Source organism: Lontra canadensis, unplaced genomic scaffold (assembly GCF_010015895.1).
Source record: "Lontra canadensis isolate GAN:19392208 unplaced genomic scaffold, GSC_riverotter_1.0 scaffold55, whole genome shotgun sequence".
NCBI lineage: Eukaryota > Metazoa > Chordata > Mammalia > Carnivora > Mustelidae > Lontra > Lontra canadensis.
The window spans coordinates 10,990,857-11,006,766 of NW_022631049.1; the positions used below are offsets into that span (position 1 = coordinate 10,990,857).

Consider the following 15,910-nt stretch of genomic DNA (forward strand, 5'->3'; position numbering starts at 1 on the left):
CGTGTCCCACCTGTCCAGCTGTGAAGATTCATCCTCCCTGTGACCACCTCCGACCCAGGTCCTTGTGGGACCCTGCGATAAGGACTGCAGTGGCCCAAATGATGCCTGGTGATCTTTAGCTTCCCTCAATCTGTTGTTTGTTCTGAATTCCTATGATCTGGAGAAGCATTTGCCATTTGCCATTTTTTTAAGTTAAATTCAGTTAGCCAACATATAGTACATACTTACTTTCATATGTAGAGTAATTCATCTGTTGCGTATAACGCCCAGTGCTCCTCATATCACGTGCCCTCCTTGATGTCTGTCACCCTGTCCCCACCCCCCATCCTCCTCCCTTCCAGCAACCCTGTTTCCTAGAGTTAAGAGTCTCTGTTTGCCTCCCTTTCTGACTTCTTTCCAGCAACTGCACTACTGGGTTTTTACGCCAAAGCTACAAATGCAGTAATCTGAAGGGGCACCTGCCCCCCAATGTTTATAGCAGCAATGTCCACACTAGCCAGACTATGGAAAGAGCTCAGATGTCCACTGTCCGTTGGCAGAAGACTAGATAGAGATGTGGTGTGTGTACATACACGCACACACAGTGGACTACTGGACATCAGAAAGGATGGAATTTTATCATTTACACTGATGTGGATGGTATTATGCTGAGTGAAGTAAGTCAGAGAAAGAGAAAGAGAAAGCCTTCACTTTAAAAAGGACGACACATAGTACACCAAGAGCTTACAAGTCTGATTAACAGCTGAGGTGAAGCTGTTAGACACGGCAGGCAGGAATCCAACCACTGCTTCCATGTGCCTGGAGCTAATACAGCTTCTCTACCATCCTGAAGAGACGTCTTCTTCACTAGCAGGAGGCAGACATGCTGGAGCTAGAAGCCAGTGAAGGTCCATAATGTGCTGCAACCGTCATGTGAGGCCACGTCCCCAAAGGGGCTAGGAGCGTGGACTTCACAGCCCATGGCCTCCGTGTGCACCCAGGCTCGGTCACGTACTAGCTCTAACCTGGGGCGGTTACCTCAGCTACCTGTGCCTTCGTTCCCCTTGGTTCCCCCTTCTGGACTGGACAAGAGGAGGGTGAGCATTAAATCATACAAAGAATGTTCTTAGAACCATGTCTGGCAGGCAGTAAGCACGATGCTGATGTTTGCTACTGTTAGTTTGAGGACAGGAGGTCAGAAATGCTTTTTAAAAAAGATTGCCCTTGAACAGAGATTTGAAAACATTGTTGTCAGGAACTAGTGGGTGGAAGAGAAGACGGTCCAGAAAGAGGGAGGCAAGGCCACACAGCAGGCGCACGGAGGGAGCTGCCGGTGTGCCACAGGCGACCAACAGTGGGCCTGGAGGTTCCGTCTGGCCTCCTGTGCCCAGAGGAAATGGAGGCAGTTTTCCACAGCTATAAAAGAACAGATCTGCTTTTCCAAAAGGTCACTTCAGAAGTGGGGAGGACGGACTGGATGGGTCCCACCTACTGCTTACAAGCAAGTTACCAACTTTTTAAAGCCCTGGTTTTCTCCTCTGTACTGGGAACCATGACACTGATGTCATGAGGTTGCTCTGAGCACTGCCCGAGAGAGACTTACTGTGACTCACTTGGGAGAGTCGATATGTGACACTAGGGTTATTTTTATAGCATCTAAAATTGGGTAAGGAGGTGAACTTAGCTAAATTTACTAAGTTTTACAGAGCCAGTGTAGTTTAAATACCCCAGTATTATGTGATACATTATGTATCCAGTATGGATCTGGTAGACCTAGCCTATAGTATGCTCACACCTAGCTGTAAACATAAGAAACAGGATACAATTCAAAGTCTATTCACCTGATTATGCAGGGGGTTCAGCTCCTGAAGGGGCATTTCCCCCACGTTTAATTAATTATATTGATCAAGGACAAAGCTTGCTGTGATGAGAAACATGGCAGTTGTTAACATATCAGTATGATGATTCACATTAAACACTGAGTATGGTATTAATCCGAAACCTTCTACCAGCACTAGTTCCACACCAAGAACAGGAGGCATCTACTACTTTCAAAATATTCTGAATTGCCAGCAGATCACATTAGTCTCCGTATTTCTGTATTCGGTTGCAAACGTACGGACTGCCAGAGCCCTATTCTCTAAATCTATCTCCAGACAGACCACTTACCTCAATGCTACCAGCCACAGCTACAGAACCAGAGTCCGAAATGGAAACCTAAGCTCCCAGAATCAGCAGGTGTTCACCACAGATGAACCTTCCCTGGTTAACAAGAGGGGGCTATAGGGGGGCTGGGTCCTCTCACTGACCCCCTCCCCACCCCGTGTTTCCCATAGTGCAAGATCAGCTGCATGGAACTCAGAAACCTTTACACCATACACTATCAGTATAGCACAATCTGGGGAAGATCTGAGGGTCTCCTACAGGGACTGACTTTAAAATTAGTTGACACTTAACACAATCCCTGAACACAGGCTATTCTGTGAGTCGTTTCTTCTCAGGAGCATGTCCCCTCCCATGACACACACAGCTGCCTGAGCTGGGTCACTGCACAATCACCGAGGATGGGCAAGAAGCTCATTCTAGAAATGTGCCCGTTGAGAAAGACAAGCCCTTCTCGGACTCCAGCGAACGCTTTCTATTTCCCAAGAAAGCAAATGCTCTGGTGTAACTCTCCCAGGTGAGGGCCGGCTGGGGCTCCCCACAAGAGGATACCAAATGGCAATGTGGGAGTCCAGACTCTATCAAGGAGGACACGTTATAATTCCATCTACTGCCACCTTCTCACTCTGGGACCCTGGGCAATATTTAACCTCTTGTGCCATACCTTCCTCATCCACAAAATGGGCAGGATTCCACTTCTCTGACAAAGCTGCCCAGATTTCATGACCTGAGGTCTCTGAAATGTTCACGTAGTGCCTGATCCAGCAACGACTTATACTGACTTCTACTGTTGCCATCATCACGCCTGAGAACCAGTTCAGCCGACCTCGGTCAGTTTTGTATGAAGTTATCCAGTGATCAGAAACAAAGTTATTTGAAAAAACTGCTTTCACAGTCTGTTCCCTATTTACAGTCTCTTGAGAAGTGTTTAAACAGATGTTATCGTATTTGCTCTGGTCTTTCTTGGAAAAAACTTCTGTTTACTCAGCCAGGATGCTCTAATATTGGGCCTTGTTGTAAAAATGCAGAAGCTGTATTTGTAGTTCAGTAATGGTATGAAATAGAAATAAAAATAACAGTTCCCTACAAACAAACATTGAGTAGGGTCTAGCAAACCAGGTTAGTACTAAAGTCTCCCTCAACCCCCCCAACCTCCCACCACTGCCATCTTCTTTTTCTGACTCAGTGAAACCTGTTATCAGCTTGCTGAAAAATGCTAGATCACTCTATGCTTTTCTAGGGGGGGAAGAAAACATTCATTCTCTCCTATTCTAACTTCTATCCACCAATTAATGAAAAGCACTGGAGCCGCAAGTTTACTCAGAAACGTCTGGCGCTGTGCCACACAGCCATGGCAAGATCACACACCGCAAACTTCCCATTTAAGGGCTTATAATTATTCTCCACAGAAGGAAAGAGTTAAAAAGCCAACTGCTTTAGGGCATTTGGGATAAGCCAGGGATATTTATAGGAAAATATTAACATGTCAAGTCAATGCCCTCTATGAATGATTTCAAGTAAAAAGTTTTGTGATTTTGGTGAATTACATAGGGAATTATGTATTAATTTCTTAAAATGAACTGAAGGGGAAAAAAGCTAACTTAATTATCTTTTAGTTCCAGAAAGTCTAGTAAATAATTCCTTAATTCATAATTTTCACTAATTAGTCTTGGACAGCTCAGGATTTTTCCAAATTAGTAAAGTTTTACACGAAAAATAAGTATGTCCTTCTTAAAGTGAATTTAAGTGGAATTTTGTAATGAAGCAAATAATAAAGGATACACTATTAAGGTAGTAAAGAGGAAAAAGATAATTTTCTTCTACTATGGGAAAAGCTTAATCATGGAAGGAAATGAGCCCATGTTGTTAGCATTTTCAGGGGCTTAGGGAATTCTCATTCTTCTGGGTCAATGGTTCACAGCACTGTTACCTCCATAAAGGCTCTAGATTTCAGGGGAGAAAAATGACAGTCCCTGAGCGAGGCTCTTGTAGTGTGGTACATTTTCCAGAGTGAAGACCACTCACCAGCTTTCCTCTTTGCTGGGCTGACCTGGTTTCTCGCAGGGTGTACACGTCTCCACAGACTGAGATTTCACGCCAGACCCCAGGCTGGGACTCCTCAGTGAAGCCCCCTCGGGGATGCATCACGAGAACGCCATTAGTAGTGAGCCCATCCATGTGGCCGTCGGGGTTTTTCCATTTCGCTGCCTTTTCCTGGAGAACATACCACAGAAGAGAAAAAGCACGCTAAGATTGTGTTCAAAATGAAGGGATTCCAGAATCTCTTTAAAATATCCGGTACAGGCAGAAGGAAGGGAAGTGATGAATTTTCATTTTCTATTTAAAGCTAATAATCAGAAGGATAAAATATGCAATTATTCTGATAACATGAAAGTGCTAAAATGTATGAATGATTTATCATTGGATATGCATTCTATTCATCTTGGGAGCTTTAAAAAAAAAAAAAAGAACCTGATGCCTGAGCCCTTCCTTCAGAGGTTCTTTTCTATCCAACCCCGTTACCCTGGGGAGATTCTGGGAATCTACTATGTCTTCTTCGGTTCTATTTGTGCAATCCTTTTGCCTCTTATGTATCAGTGCTTTACATGTAATCATTACCTGGGAAGTATACAGAAGGAAGGGGAAAAAAGGAGTTTTTATTAAACATGCAAAATTTAAAAAAATGTTACACTAACATGTTGGGGCCAGTGTATCTTCATAAATATCACTGTTTATATCCTCAAAGATGGAAGGTAAAGACGGCTTGCTAAAAGGGCAGGACAAATGCTCTTCGATGCCTGGGCTAGTGAGCTCTCTTTCTTGATGACACGGCCAGCTACTGCTCACATGACTCAGGAGTCCATTCTGATTAGGATAAGCCCTCTTGCCAGTGACTGAGTTCTGGCCAATGAGATACGAGTGGGTTTTCTAGGAGCCTTCCTGTAAGGATCCTTTGCTCTAAAGAGAGAACAAGAAGGGGGAGTGACCTCAGGCTCCAAGCAGCATGGGTTATTCCTTTCTCCTTGCCCCTTGGATTTACAACTAATCAGACATCAATAGCCAAAAAAGAGCATGGCGGCGTGGCCTCCAGATCACCTGACAGCCATATGTCCATGCCCCTCAAAGTGGGTAGATGGCCTCACAGAAGAGGCAGGTGAGGGGAGTTGCTGGGGAGTCAGAGGTGACAAAGGCAGTGGCTGGTGGGCAGGGGGATAGCGTGACCTTTTCTGACAAAGGAGGTGGAGGGTGAAGGAGGTCGGGAGAGTTCTGCCGCATGCATGTTCTATAGCTGGAAGAACCCACTGCTGTCTCTGAGGAAAGACTGCAGTGAGTGGGGGGAGGCAAGTAAGGCAAAGAGAACTTCAGAGAACTGTCTCCTACTGTCTGCCCCAGGGTTCTGGTCCATGGACTGCTGGGAGCCCCCCCCTCACCCCATCCCCTGCTCCAACTTGAGGATCCTCCCTACCAGGCTGTGGGCACATCAAAGTCCCAAGAACTAAGTACACACCTCCCTCAGCTCTGCTGCACCCCCCCATTCCTTTTCCCTTGACGCCCACTTCCAACCTCTGTGAAGTCTGCCCCCACACTCTTAAGAGAAACCAAAAATTTGTGCTATAGTGCTATCTTTGAAAAATAAAAGGCTCCTAACTACCAACACATTGAACTGTTAGAATCAAAGTAAATAGAACCTTGCCTAAATAGGGTGTTCCCTACTTTAAATGTGAAGACAGAGGCACTTTTAATCAAACATCAAGAAAAAAATCACAGTAATATAGTATCACAAAAAGAAATTGACAATTTTCCAGCAACTGAACCCAAAGACATGGTATATTGCAATCTAATGGATAATTCAAAACAGCTGCTATGAAGAAATTTAATGAGCTACAAGAAAAGTCAGGCAATACAATGACCTCAGAAATATAACTGACAGAAGGAATGCTTTACCAAAGGCACCGAAATTCTAAAAAAGAACCAAACAAAAGATCTCAATAAATGACATGAGGAATGCATTAGAATGCACTGGAAATAGAGCAGATCAGGTGGAAGAGAGAATTAGTAAGATGGAAGACAGGAACAGAGAAATGATTCAGATGGAAGGGAGGAGAGAATTAAGATTTAAGAAGTGAAGAAAAACTACAAGAGCTAGTAGACTCCATCAGAAAAGCCAACATAAGAATAATGAATTTTCTAGAGGGAGAAGCAAGGGGAAAAAGGACAAACAGCATACTTAAAGAAATAACTCTTGAGAACCTCCAAAACTTGGGGAAAAGAACTTGATATATAAAGTCCATGAAGCCAAAAGAACATCTTATTATCTCAATGCAAGACCTTCTCCAAGACACATTATATTAAAACTATTAAAAAGTCAATTATAAAATTTTAAAGGCAGCTAGGGCAATAAAAGATTCCTTGCAAAGGAATCCCCATCAGGCTATACAATTTCTCAGATTAAAAACTGCCAGCCAAGAATATTCTACCCAGTAAAGTTATGCTTTAGATATGAAGGAGAATTAAAGGCTTTCCCAAACAAGAGCTGAGGGAGTTCACCATCCCTAGATCTGCCTTATATAATTGCTGAAAGGAGCTCTTCAAGCTGAAATGAAAAGACAGAGGGACACAAAACTCTGATTAAGGTGACAGAATCAGAAATGGCAACTCTTTATAAGAGTATACTAAACTCTATAATGATAGCACAAAGTTTAAAGGTGAAGAGCATTAAAAATACCTGTAATAAATAGTAAAAATAACTACAGCTACTACAATGTGGTAACAAGATCACAGCATAAAAAGAGTTTGTGACATCAAAAACATAAAAGGAAAAGAGTAAAAGGAATCTTCATAGGCAAAAGAAGAGAAATTGCTCTCAGCAGAAAAAGGACTATTTTATCTATGAGTTGTTTTATGTAAACTTCATGAAAACTACAAAGCAAAAATCTAGAGCAGAGACAAAACATTAAAAGTGGGGAAAACTAAGCAAAAAGCACCATGGAAAACCACCAATGTACAGAAGCAGGTAGAAATGGAAGGAAAAAAGAAACAATGGAGAGACAAAATAACCAGAAGGCAAAAGAGAAAATGACAGTGGTGAGTCCTTACATATCAATAATCACACCAACTGCAAATGCACTGAACTCACCAAAAGGCATAGAGTGGTTGGATGGATTAAAAATAAAAACAACAACAAAAGACCCAACTATATGCTGTCCTATAGGAGATTCATCTCTGCTTTAAAGACACACATAGGCTCAAAATGAAAGGATAGAAGATGATATTACGAGCAAAAAGAATCTAAAGTAAGGCTGGTATAGTCAAATTTGTATAAGACAAAACAGATTTCAAGCCAAAAAGGGTAATAAGAGACAAAGTCATTACATAATCATAAAAGGGTCAGTATATTAAGAAAATACGATTGTGAATATATATATGTGCCCAACATCCAAGCACCAAATTATATTAAGCAAATAATAACCGATCTAAAAGAGAAATGGACTACGATATAATAATTGCAGGAGACTTCAATACCCCACTGTCAGCAAAGAATAGATTTTTCAGAAAGAAAATCAACAAGGAAACACTGGAACTGAACCACACTTTAGAATAAGCAGACTTAAAAGATCTATACAGAACATTCTATCCAACAGTAGCAGAACATATTTTTCTCAAGTGCACTGGAACATTCTCTAGGAGAGACAGGATAGGCCACAAAACAAATTTAGTAAGTTTAAGAAGACTAAAATCATATCAACTATCTTCCCTGACCACAGTGGTATGAACTAGAAAGTGACAATCAAAGAGAAGTGAGAAGATCTGCAAAAAAAAAAAAACTAAACAACCCCCTTTTAAATAACCATTGGGTCAAAGAAGAAATCAAAAGGGGAAAAATTATCTTGAAACAATTGAAAACACAACATCAAATATTGTGGGATACAACAAAAGAAGTTCTGAGAATCTTATAGCAATAAACATGCATATTAAGAAATTAGAAAAGTCTAGGGGCGCCTGGGTGGCTCAGTTGTTGGGCGTCTGCCTTTGGCTTGGGTCATGATCCCAGGGTCCTGGGATCGAGCCCCACGTCAGGCTCCCTGCTCAGCGGGAGGCCTGCTTCTCCCTCTCCCACTCCACTTGTTTGTGTTCCTTCTCTCGCTCTCTCTGTCAAATAAATAAATAAAATCTTAAAAACCAAAAGAAATCAGAAAAGTCTCAAACAAGCTAATTTTAACCTAATTTTATACTTCAAGGAACTAGAAAAAGAATAAGCAATCCCAAAGTTAGCAGAAATAAGGATTGAAGCAGAAATAAATTAACTAGACACCAGAAAAACAACAGAAAAGATTAATGAAACTAAGAACTGTTCTTCAGAAAGATGAACAAAATTGACAAACCTTTAGCTAAACTAGGAAAAAAGAAGACCCAAAATTAGATATGAAAGAGGAAACATTATATCTGGTATTATAGACATACACAGAATCATGAAAGACAGCTAGAATGTAGAAGAAAAGAAACATTCCCAGAAACACACATCTACCAAGACTAAATCAGGAAGAGTCAGAAAATTTGAACAGCCCAATAATGAGTAAAGAGATCAAATCAGTAATTTAAACGAAATCCCAAGAAACTCCAGGACCAGACGGCTTCAACTGGAGAATTCTACCAAACATTTAAAGAAGAATTAACACCAATCCTCCTCAAACTCTTCCAAAATGTTGAGGAGGAAGGAACATTTCCAAACTCATTCCTTTGATACCAAAACCATATAAAGATACTACAAGAAAATTATAGACCAATATCCCTGATATATGTAGATGTAAATTTTCTCAAGAAAATACGAACAAATTAAAAAACGCATTAAAAGGATTATACACCATGAGCAAGTGAGACTTCCCCTGGGATGCAAGGAGGGTTCAAAATGCAAATCAATAAATGTAATACATCATATCAAGAAAATGAAAGATAATCACATGATCATCTTAATAGCCACAGAAAGAGCATTTGACAAAATACATTATCCTTACAGAATAAAAACCATTAACAGATTGGCTACAGAAGGAATATACCTCAACATAATCAAGTTCATAGATGACAAACCTGCAGCTAAGTTTCCTCTAAGATCAGAAAGACAAGGATGCCCACGCTCACCGTTCCTACTCAATATAGTGCTACATGTCCTAGCCAGAGCAATTAGGCAAGATAAATAAATACATGGCATACAGATTGGAAAGAAAGAAGTAAAACTATTGCTTAGCACTGTTTGCTAATGATATGATCTTATATATTGAAAATTGCAAAGATTCAGTCAAAAAGCTGTTGGAATTAACGTTTTCAGGAAAATGGCAGGGCGCAAAACCAACATAGAGAAGTAAGCTGCATTCTTTTACACTAATGAGGAAGCATTTGAAAAAGGCCTAAAGAAAACTATTCCACTCACAACACCATCAAGAACAGTAAAATACTTACGAATAAATTTCACCAAGGACGTGAAAGATCTGTACAGTGAAAAGTACAGACTTTGCTGAAAGAAACTGAAGGCACAGACAAATGGGAAGAGAGCTGAATCAGAAGAATATTGTTAAAACGGCCATACTACCCAAACCCATCTACAGATTCAGCACAATCTCCATCTAAATATTAAGAGAATTCCCTACAGAAATAGAAGAAATAATCCTGAACTTTGTGTGCAGCCAGGAAAGACCCCAAATAGCCAAAAAATGAAAAACAGCTACCACGTGATCCAGCATTTCCACTTTAGGGCACACACTCAAAGGAAATGAAGACAGGATTTCAAGGAGATACAGGCACTCCCATGTTTATTGCATTATTCTTAATAGCCAAGATATAAAAGGCCACCCCAATACCCATCAATGAGTGAACAGATTAAAAAAAGACACTGTAAATATTATTTACCCACAAGAAAGGAGGATCTCCTTCCATTTGCAACAACGTGGATGGACCCTGAGCACATTATGCTAAGCACATTATGCTAAGCAAGTCAGAGAAAAATGATATCACATGTATGTGGAATCTTAAAAAGTTAAGCCTATGAAAAACAGAGTAAAATGACAGTTATCAGGGATGGGATGGGGGAGGGGGTGTACAGGGAGAGAGTGGTAAGACTGATGGTGTTTAAGGGTTCAAGCTTGTAATGAGCAGTGAATCAGCCACAGAGATCTAATGCACCGTGTTATGAATATAGCTCGTATTATTGTACTCCAGTTGTACAATGTGGTAAATAATCCAATACTGGCAATCATTTTACAACACATAAGTACATCATGGTAACATGGCTGTACACCTTATACTTACACAAGTAAGTATAAAATTGAACAAATTTGACATGGAATGCTACATGTCAAATTTATTCAATTATGAAAAGTAAATTAAAAAAAAAAAAGGGTGGCTCAGTCTGTTAAGCATCTGCCTTTGGTTCAGGTCATGATCCTGGGGTCTTGGGATCAAGCCCTTGGTCAGGTTTCCTGTTTAGTGGGGAGCCTGCTTCTCCCTCTGCCCCTCCCCATTTGTGCTCTCTCTCTCCCTCTCTGTCAAATAAATAAATAAAATCTTAAAAAAACCCCACCAATATAAAGAGATAAGGAAGAAACAGTGCCTCTGCCGCCTCTTCTTCAGCTGGAAGTCGCCATGTGGCAGGGGTGTATGAAGTGTGGGAGCCATCTCTCATCCCTAAGGCAGTTTGAGGAAGCAGATCTGCCTAGGGACATGGGGGTAAGATAGAACAAACTTGCTTCCCTGGATGTCACAGAACCATTGAATTACCCAGGCCTGGGCCTGTCTTCCTTGGTGCTTCTTGTTACAGAAATAATACATTCTTGTTATTGTTTCGGCCATTAAAAAAATTTTTATTTATTTATTTGAGAGAGAGAGAGAGAGAGTGTGTAAAAGCAGAGATAAAGGGGCAGAGGGGAAAGCAGACTTCCTGCTTGAGCAAGGAGCCCGTTGTGGGACTCGATTCCATGAACCTCGGAGAATGACCTGAGTGGAAGGCAGATGCTTAACTGATTGAGCCACCCAGATGCCCCTGTTTAGGCCATTTTTTAAAGGCCATTTTGAATGTTCTTTTTTTTTTTTCCCCTGCAAAAACATACTGATTAAAAAAAAAAGAAGAAGAACTATATTACAATTGTATATTGACTAAAACTTCTGGGTTTCATTTACTCGGAAGCCTCATGGAGTCAGAAGTTTTTAATCTGTTTTGTTCTCTGTGCTATCACATCTATGACACCTGATGTGGGACACAGCCCAGTGAAAATTTTCTGAATGAAAGAATGTCACCTTTTCCTTTGAACTCTATGTAGATTTGACCATTTATTTTCTCCCACTGAAATAAACCCCTTAAATCTACTATAAATATATTCATATACATTTAAAAGAAGCAATTATTGTACATGCACTTAATACAGCAAATGTAACAAGAATCAGGTAATGACTTAGTTATATTTAGATTCTTAATAACAACCTTTCAGGCTCTACATCTGAAAATTAAAATCTCCAAATCTAAGTAGAGGCATCGTGGAAAGCAAATCTTTGGCTACAATTAAATGTTATATCTGATGATAATGGGTGTTTTTCTTGAAACAGTGTCTTCAGTAATAGTACTTACTCCAAGAAATATGTTTTTGGAAGAGTCAAATCCGGCTGCAAATATCCGTGCGGTGTAAGGTTCATTCCTGTCGCAGACAATCCTGCAGGCAAACCGGGATATGGTACTTTGTGTAATCTGGGCCTCATCGTTGTTCTGACTGCCAGAAATTGTGTCTGTAACAACGAAGTCGATAGGGCTTTCTGTTGATCTGCCCACCTAAATAAATCAAATGTACTCATGACTCGTCTGAAAAATATGTCACCATATTTGGTTCACATGGAATGAGTGTTCAGGATCCCTTTAACATTTATTATTTCTGCTCTGAGGGTAAGAATTTAATGAAAAAAAAATCAGTTCTGTTCCTTTTCTTGTTTAAGGGAGATATTAGAGTAACCAATCATTAGAGTTTAAATATTAAGAGAAGAGCTAAATTTTTTATTCTGGAGAAAAACATTACATCTTGCTTCCTCCTACCCCCCAACAGATTGTAATCTCTTAGATTAGGTGAAAACATTACTTTAACACAGCAAATTACTCTCTACCCCACTCACCCTGCCCCCCCTATTTCCAGATGGAAAAAAACCAAGATTTTAAAGAAAGCCAACAAACAAAGGAATTCTTGCCCAGCAGCAGGGACTGGTTTTCCACACTAAGTACATCTACCAGTGACTCATGGCATAGAGCAAAGAACAGCCCTGACCCAGACACAGATCAAATTCCTGTTGCCATTATAAAGTGTAAACGAAAATGATGTAAAGGGAAATACAAGTTAGCCCAAAGTTTGGGATGCAGTCAGATGAAAGGTTCAAAAATCTGGTCTTAACATTTCAATTTTGGATTGAAAAAAAAAAAAATCTCTTTTGGGAAAGTCTAAAAACCTGCCAATAATATTATGTTGACTTACTTCTTTGGTAAGATTAAATGCTTCCAGAAAGAATATATTTCATTTGGAAGAGCTTAAAGTTCTTAAAAAAAAAGGTGTTCATACTTAATAAATACCAATAAGATGGGTACTGCTCTGTCCTGTGAACTAGGAAAAGTATTTGTTTACAAATGCAAAATCCTCAAGATAAAATATCAAAACATTTTGTAATGTTTTCTATGAATCTCTCACCAGAAAACAATGATACGTATTATTTATATACCATTGAAACGTTTCAAATTAAAATCATTTATATGTAAATAAATCATTTCTCACTAAATAGGACATCACTGTTCTTTCCTAACACTAGTGACTTTGATTCAGAAGCTGATTAGGGGAGGGACACAGGGAGCCCCCAGACAGACGTGTATGCAAAGACCCCCAAAAGTCAATTTCTCAGGTATCTTAATCCTGATCACAAAATTCTATCTAAAATATAAGATGTAATATATTTTTCATCCAAAGAGGTAAGAGTGAAAAAATATATATTATCTTGCATCATTTAGGTCAAAATATTTCCTTTCCAGAAAATTATTAACTTTCTTTTGTAAACTCACACATTTTCATGCACAGATTATCTCTATTAAGCCAACAGACAACAGACATCTCTTCTCTCTTTTTTTTTTAAACTCTTAATTTTTTGTCCTAATGAAATGTGCCTGGAATAAAGTAGACTTCTGGATTCACTGAAACTCATCGATGTGAAAAGATGCACATTGCCTGAATGTATGTGTTTCAGGTTTAGAAAACATAGAACTTGTTAAAAAACGCAACATAAAATCTAAATTAAAAAACATTATAAATCTTATACAAATCATCTTTCTAAGGTTGGATCTTCCCTTGGCTAGATTCATTGAAAAGCTGGATATGTGACTCAGAAGCTCTGATTCAGTCTGGTTTTTTTTTTTTTTTTAAGCTATTCTCTTAGCTACTTTGAGGTGTACAATACAGTATTATTAACTATAATCACCATGCTGTACATTAGATCCCCAGAACCTATTCATCTTACAGCAGGAAGTTTGTACTCTGTGACCAACACTTCTCTATCTTCCCCATCCCCTCAGCCCCTGCTAACTCCCATGCTAGTCTCTTCTTCTACAGTTTTGACTTTGTTTAGATTCCATATATAAGTGATACACAGTATTTTTCTTTGAGTTATTTCACTTTAAAGAGATTTTTTAAACTAGAAAGTAACAAATACTTAATGTAAAATATTTCACAAATACAGAAAAAAAAATACCATAAAGGCTTCTCTGAACTCAGGAATCAACTTGTCCTGAACCGCTAAGCTTAGGAGTGAAATGTGGAAAGTTCTACAATTGCCTAGCACTCTCACAAAGACAAAGTCCCTGACTACCTTCTGTCACCTCCACAAAAGAAGACAAAGTCTCTTTAAGCTCTGTTAGAAGCGCAAAGCTAAGACCATGCTCGAGTAGAATGTCACACAACTGTTACGGTCTACAAAGATTACTCTCTTCGGGAAAGGCCATGTTGTTTTCATCCCAGTGTATTAAATGAATGTCTTGATGAGTTAACGGAAATGGGCTATAACGCATGACATTTTAGTCCAACCGGAACATACTGCTAGGATCGATTATTGCAAGTCATGATACTTATCTGATTGGTCATGTTCGATTTGTTTATCAATTCACTTCCCCTTAAATCTAACCTGTGGTGTGCCACCAGTATAATTTTATACTTTTGGATACAAGCCTCATGTTCTTTTTGCCAGAAAAAAAAAAAAAAAAGTAAGCTATTTTCCTACTGAAAGTTCACCCGATGTGCAAAACTTGGAACCCATCCTTTTGGGTACTGGATCAACTCTACATCATCTTAAGGGTGGTCATGTAGACAAAGAAAGATGGTTCTGAATTCTGTCTGGTGATCATTCAGTGCTGATTCTCATATAGTAGCCTGAGGGAGGATTTTACTGACACCACACACATATGTAAGAAAAGTTTGGGTTTGTCTGGTTGTCAGTCCAATTCAGTGCAGGTAAGATGGCACAGAAACACCTGAAAGGGCCTCCCTCACCTTTCCTGGACCAATGGTACTCCTACCCCTGTGTCTGTAACCTTATTTCCTAACTTCCTTCCAATGACAAGGAAGAAATATCACTGCTCCTACCCAAGACCAATCTTTCTACTGATGCCTGGGGTCTCAGTATTCTTCCCTTCCCAAGGATTCTGCTCCTGACACTATCCCTTCTCTCTCCTGAATCATCCACTTCTCTCTCTCTACTACTAGATCTTATCATCAGCTATCAAACACATTCTAGAGCTTCTCAAACTCTGTGACTCTGTGGGGGTGGGGGGGTGGTGTTTTAAAGGACCAATTTGTTTTTTAAATTTCAGCCTGTCACTGATTCATTTTAAAAGTACAATCAAAATGAGTATCAGAAAAATGATCACCTGCTTGGAGGTTTCAGGTAATATAAAAAGTGTTGTACGTTTCCAAACTCCTCCTCGCCATTTCCCACCCAGCTCACTCTGTGCTATTAGCAGACACTTGGCCGCTCAGTTGAGGATACTCTGAACAGCATTGTTCTAGACTAGTCTCTCACCTTAAAAAACACATTCCTTCACTTGCAAACATCCTCAAGCTACAGGCCCATTTCTCTGATTCACTTGGTGGCAATACTTCTTGAAAAATCTGTCACTAGTTACTACCCTCCCATTTCCTTACTCATGCCCTTCACTTATCTCCTCAGCTGCCCCATGGGGTGTTTCTACCCCCACTGACAGCACTCTTGCACAGGTTTCCAGGGCACATAACTGGTATCCTGGCATATCTGTACCTGGTATTAGAATAATGAAACTCTTACAGGCTAGTTGGCAAATAGATCCCTTCCCTGCACTTTCTGTTCTCTTCCTATGTAATACCATCAAATTCCATTATTAGCCAAAAAGCCCTGATCTCTACCCAGAACTTCAGTCTCCACTTGGGGGTCTAATTAGCATCTCAAAATGTAACATGTTCTAAACAGAACCTGGATTCCTCCTTCAACCCCTAGATTCCCCAGGTCAACGACTGGCATCCGATCTACTCAAACTAAAAATCAATACCAAAGAATTAGCCTTGATCCTTTATTTTCCTCCACACCCACATTTAACCCTGCCTGTCAACGCTCCCTCCAAACACGGTTTCCATCCTTCCATTTCTCCCCACCTTAGTTCCTGCTGCCGGGAGCTCCTCCTCGGACTGCATTACCCTCATCTCCAAACTGGTCTCCCTGTTTTCACATGTGACAT

At 40.0% G+C, this 15,910-nt stretch overlaps 1 protein-coding gene across 3 annotated transcripts in view; it reads right to left on the minus strand.

The window, feature by feature from the left end:
- PELI2 (pellino E3 ubiquitin protein ligase family member 2) overlaps positions 1-15,910 on the minus strand; it is a 184,253-nt gene that overhangs the window by 1,008 nt on the left and 167,335 nt on the right. For 2 of the 3 annotated variants that reach the window (XM_032875318.1, XM_032875319.1), the window contains 2 exons: positions 11,756-11,953; positions 4,168-4,356 (listed from right to left, as the gene is read on the minus strand). In XM_032875318.1, the coding sequence (XP_032731209.1) occupies positions 4,168-4,356; positions 11,756-11,953 (387 nt within the window). The remainder of the gene's footprint in view (positions 1-4,167; positions 4,357-11,755; positions 11,954-15,910) is intronic. The other variant, XM_032875320.1, reaches the window with a different exon arrangement.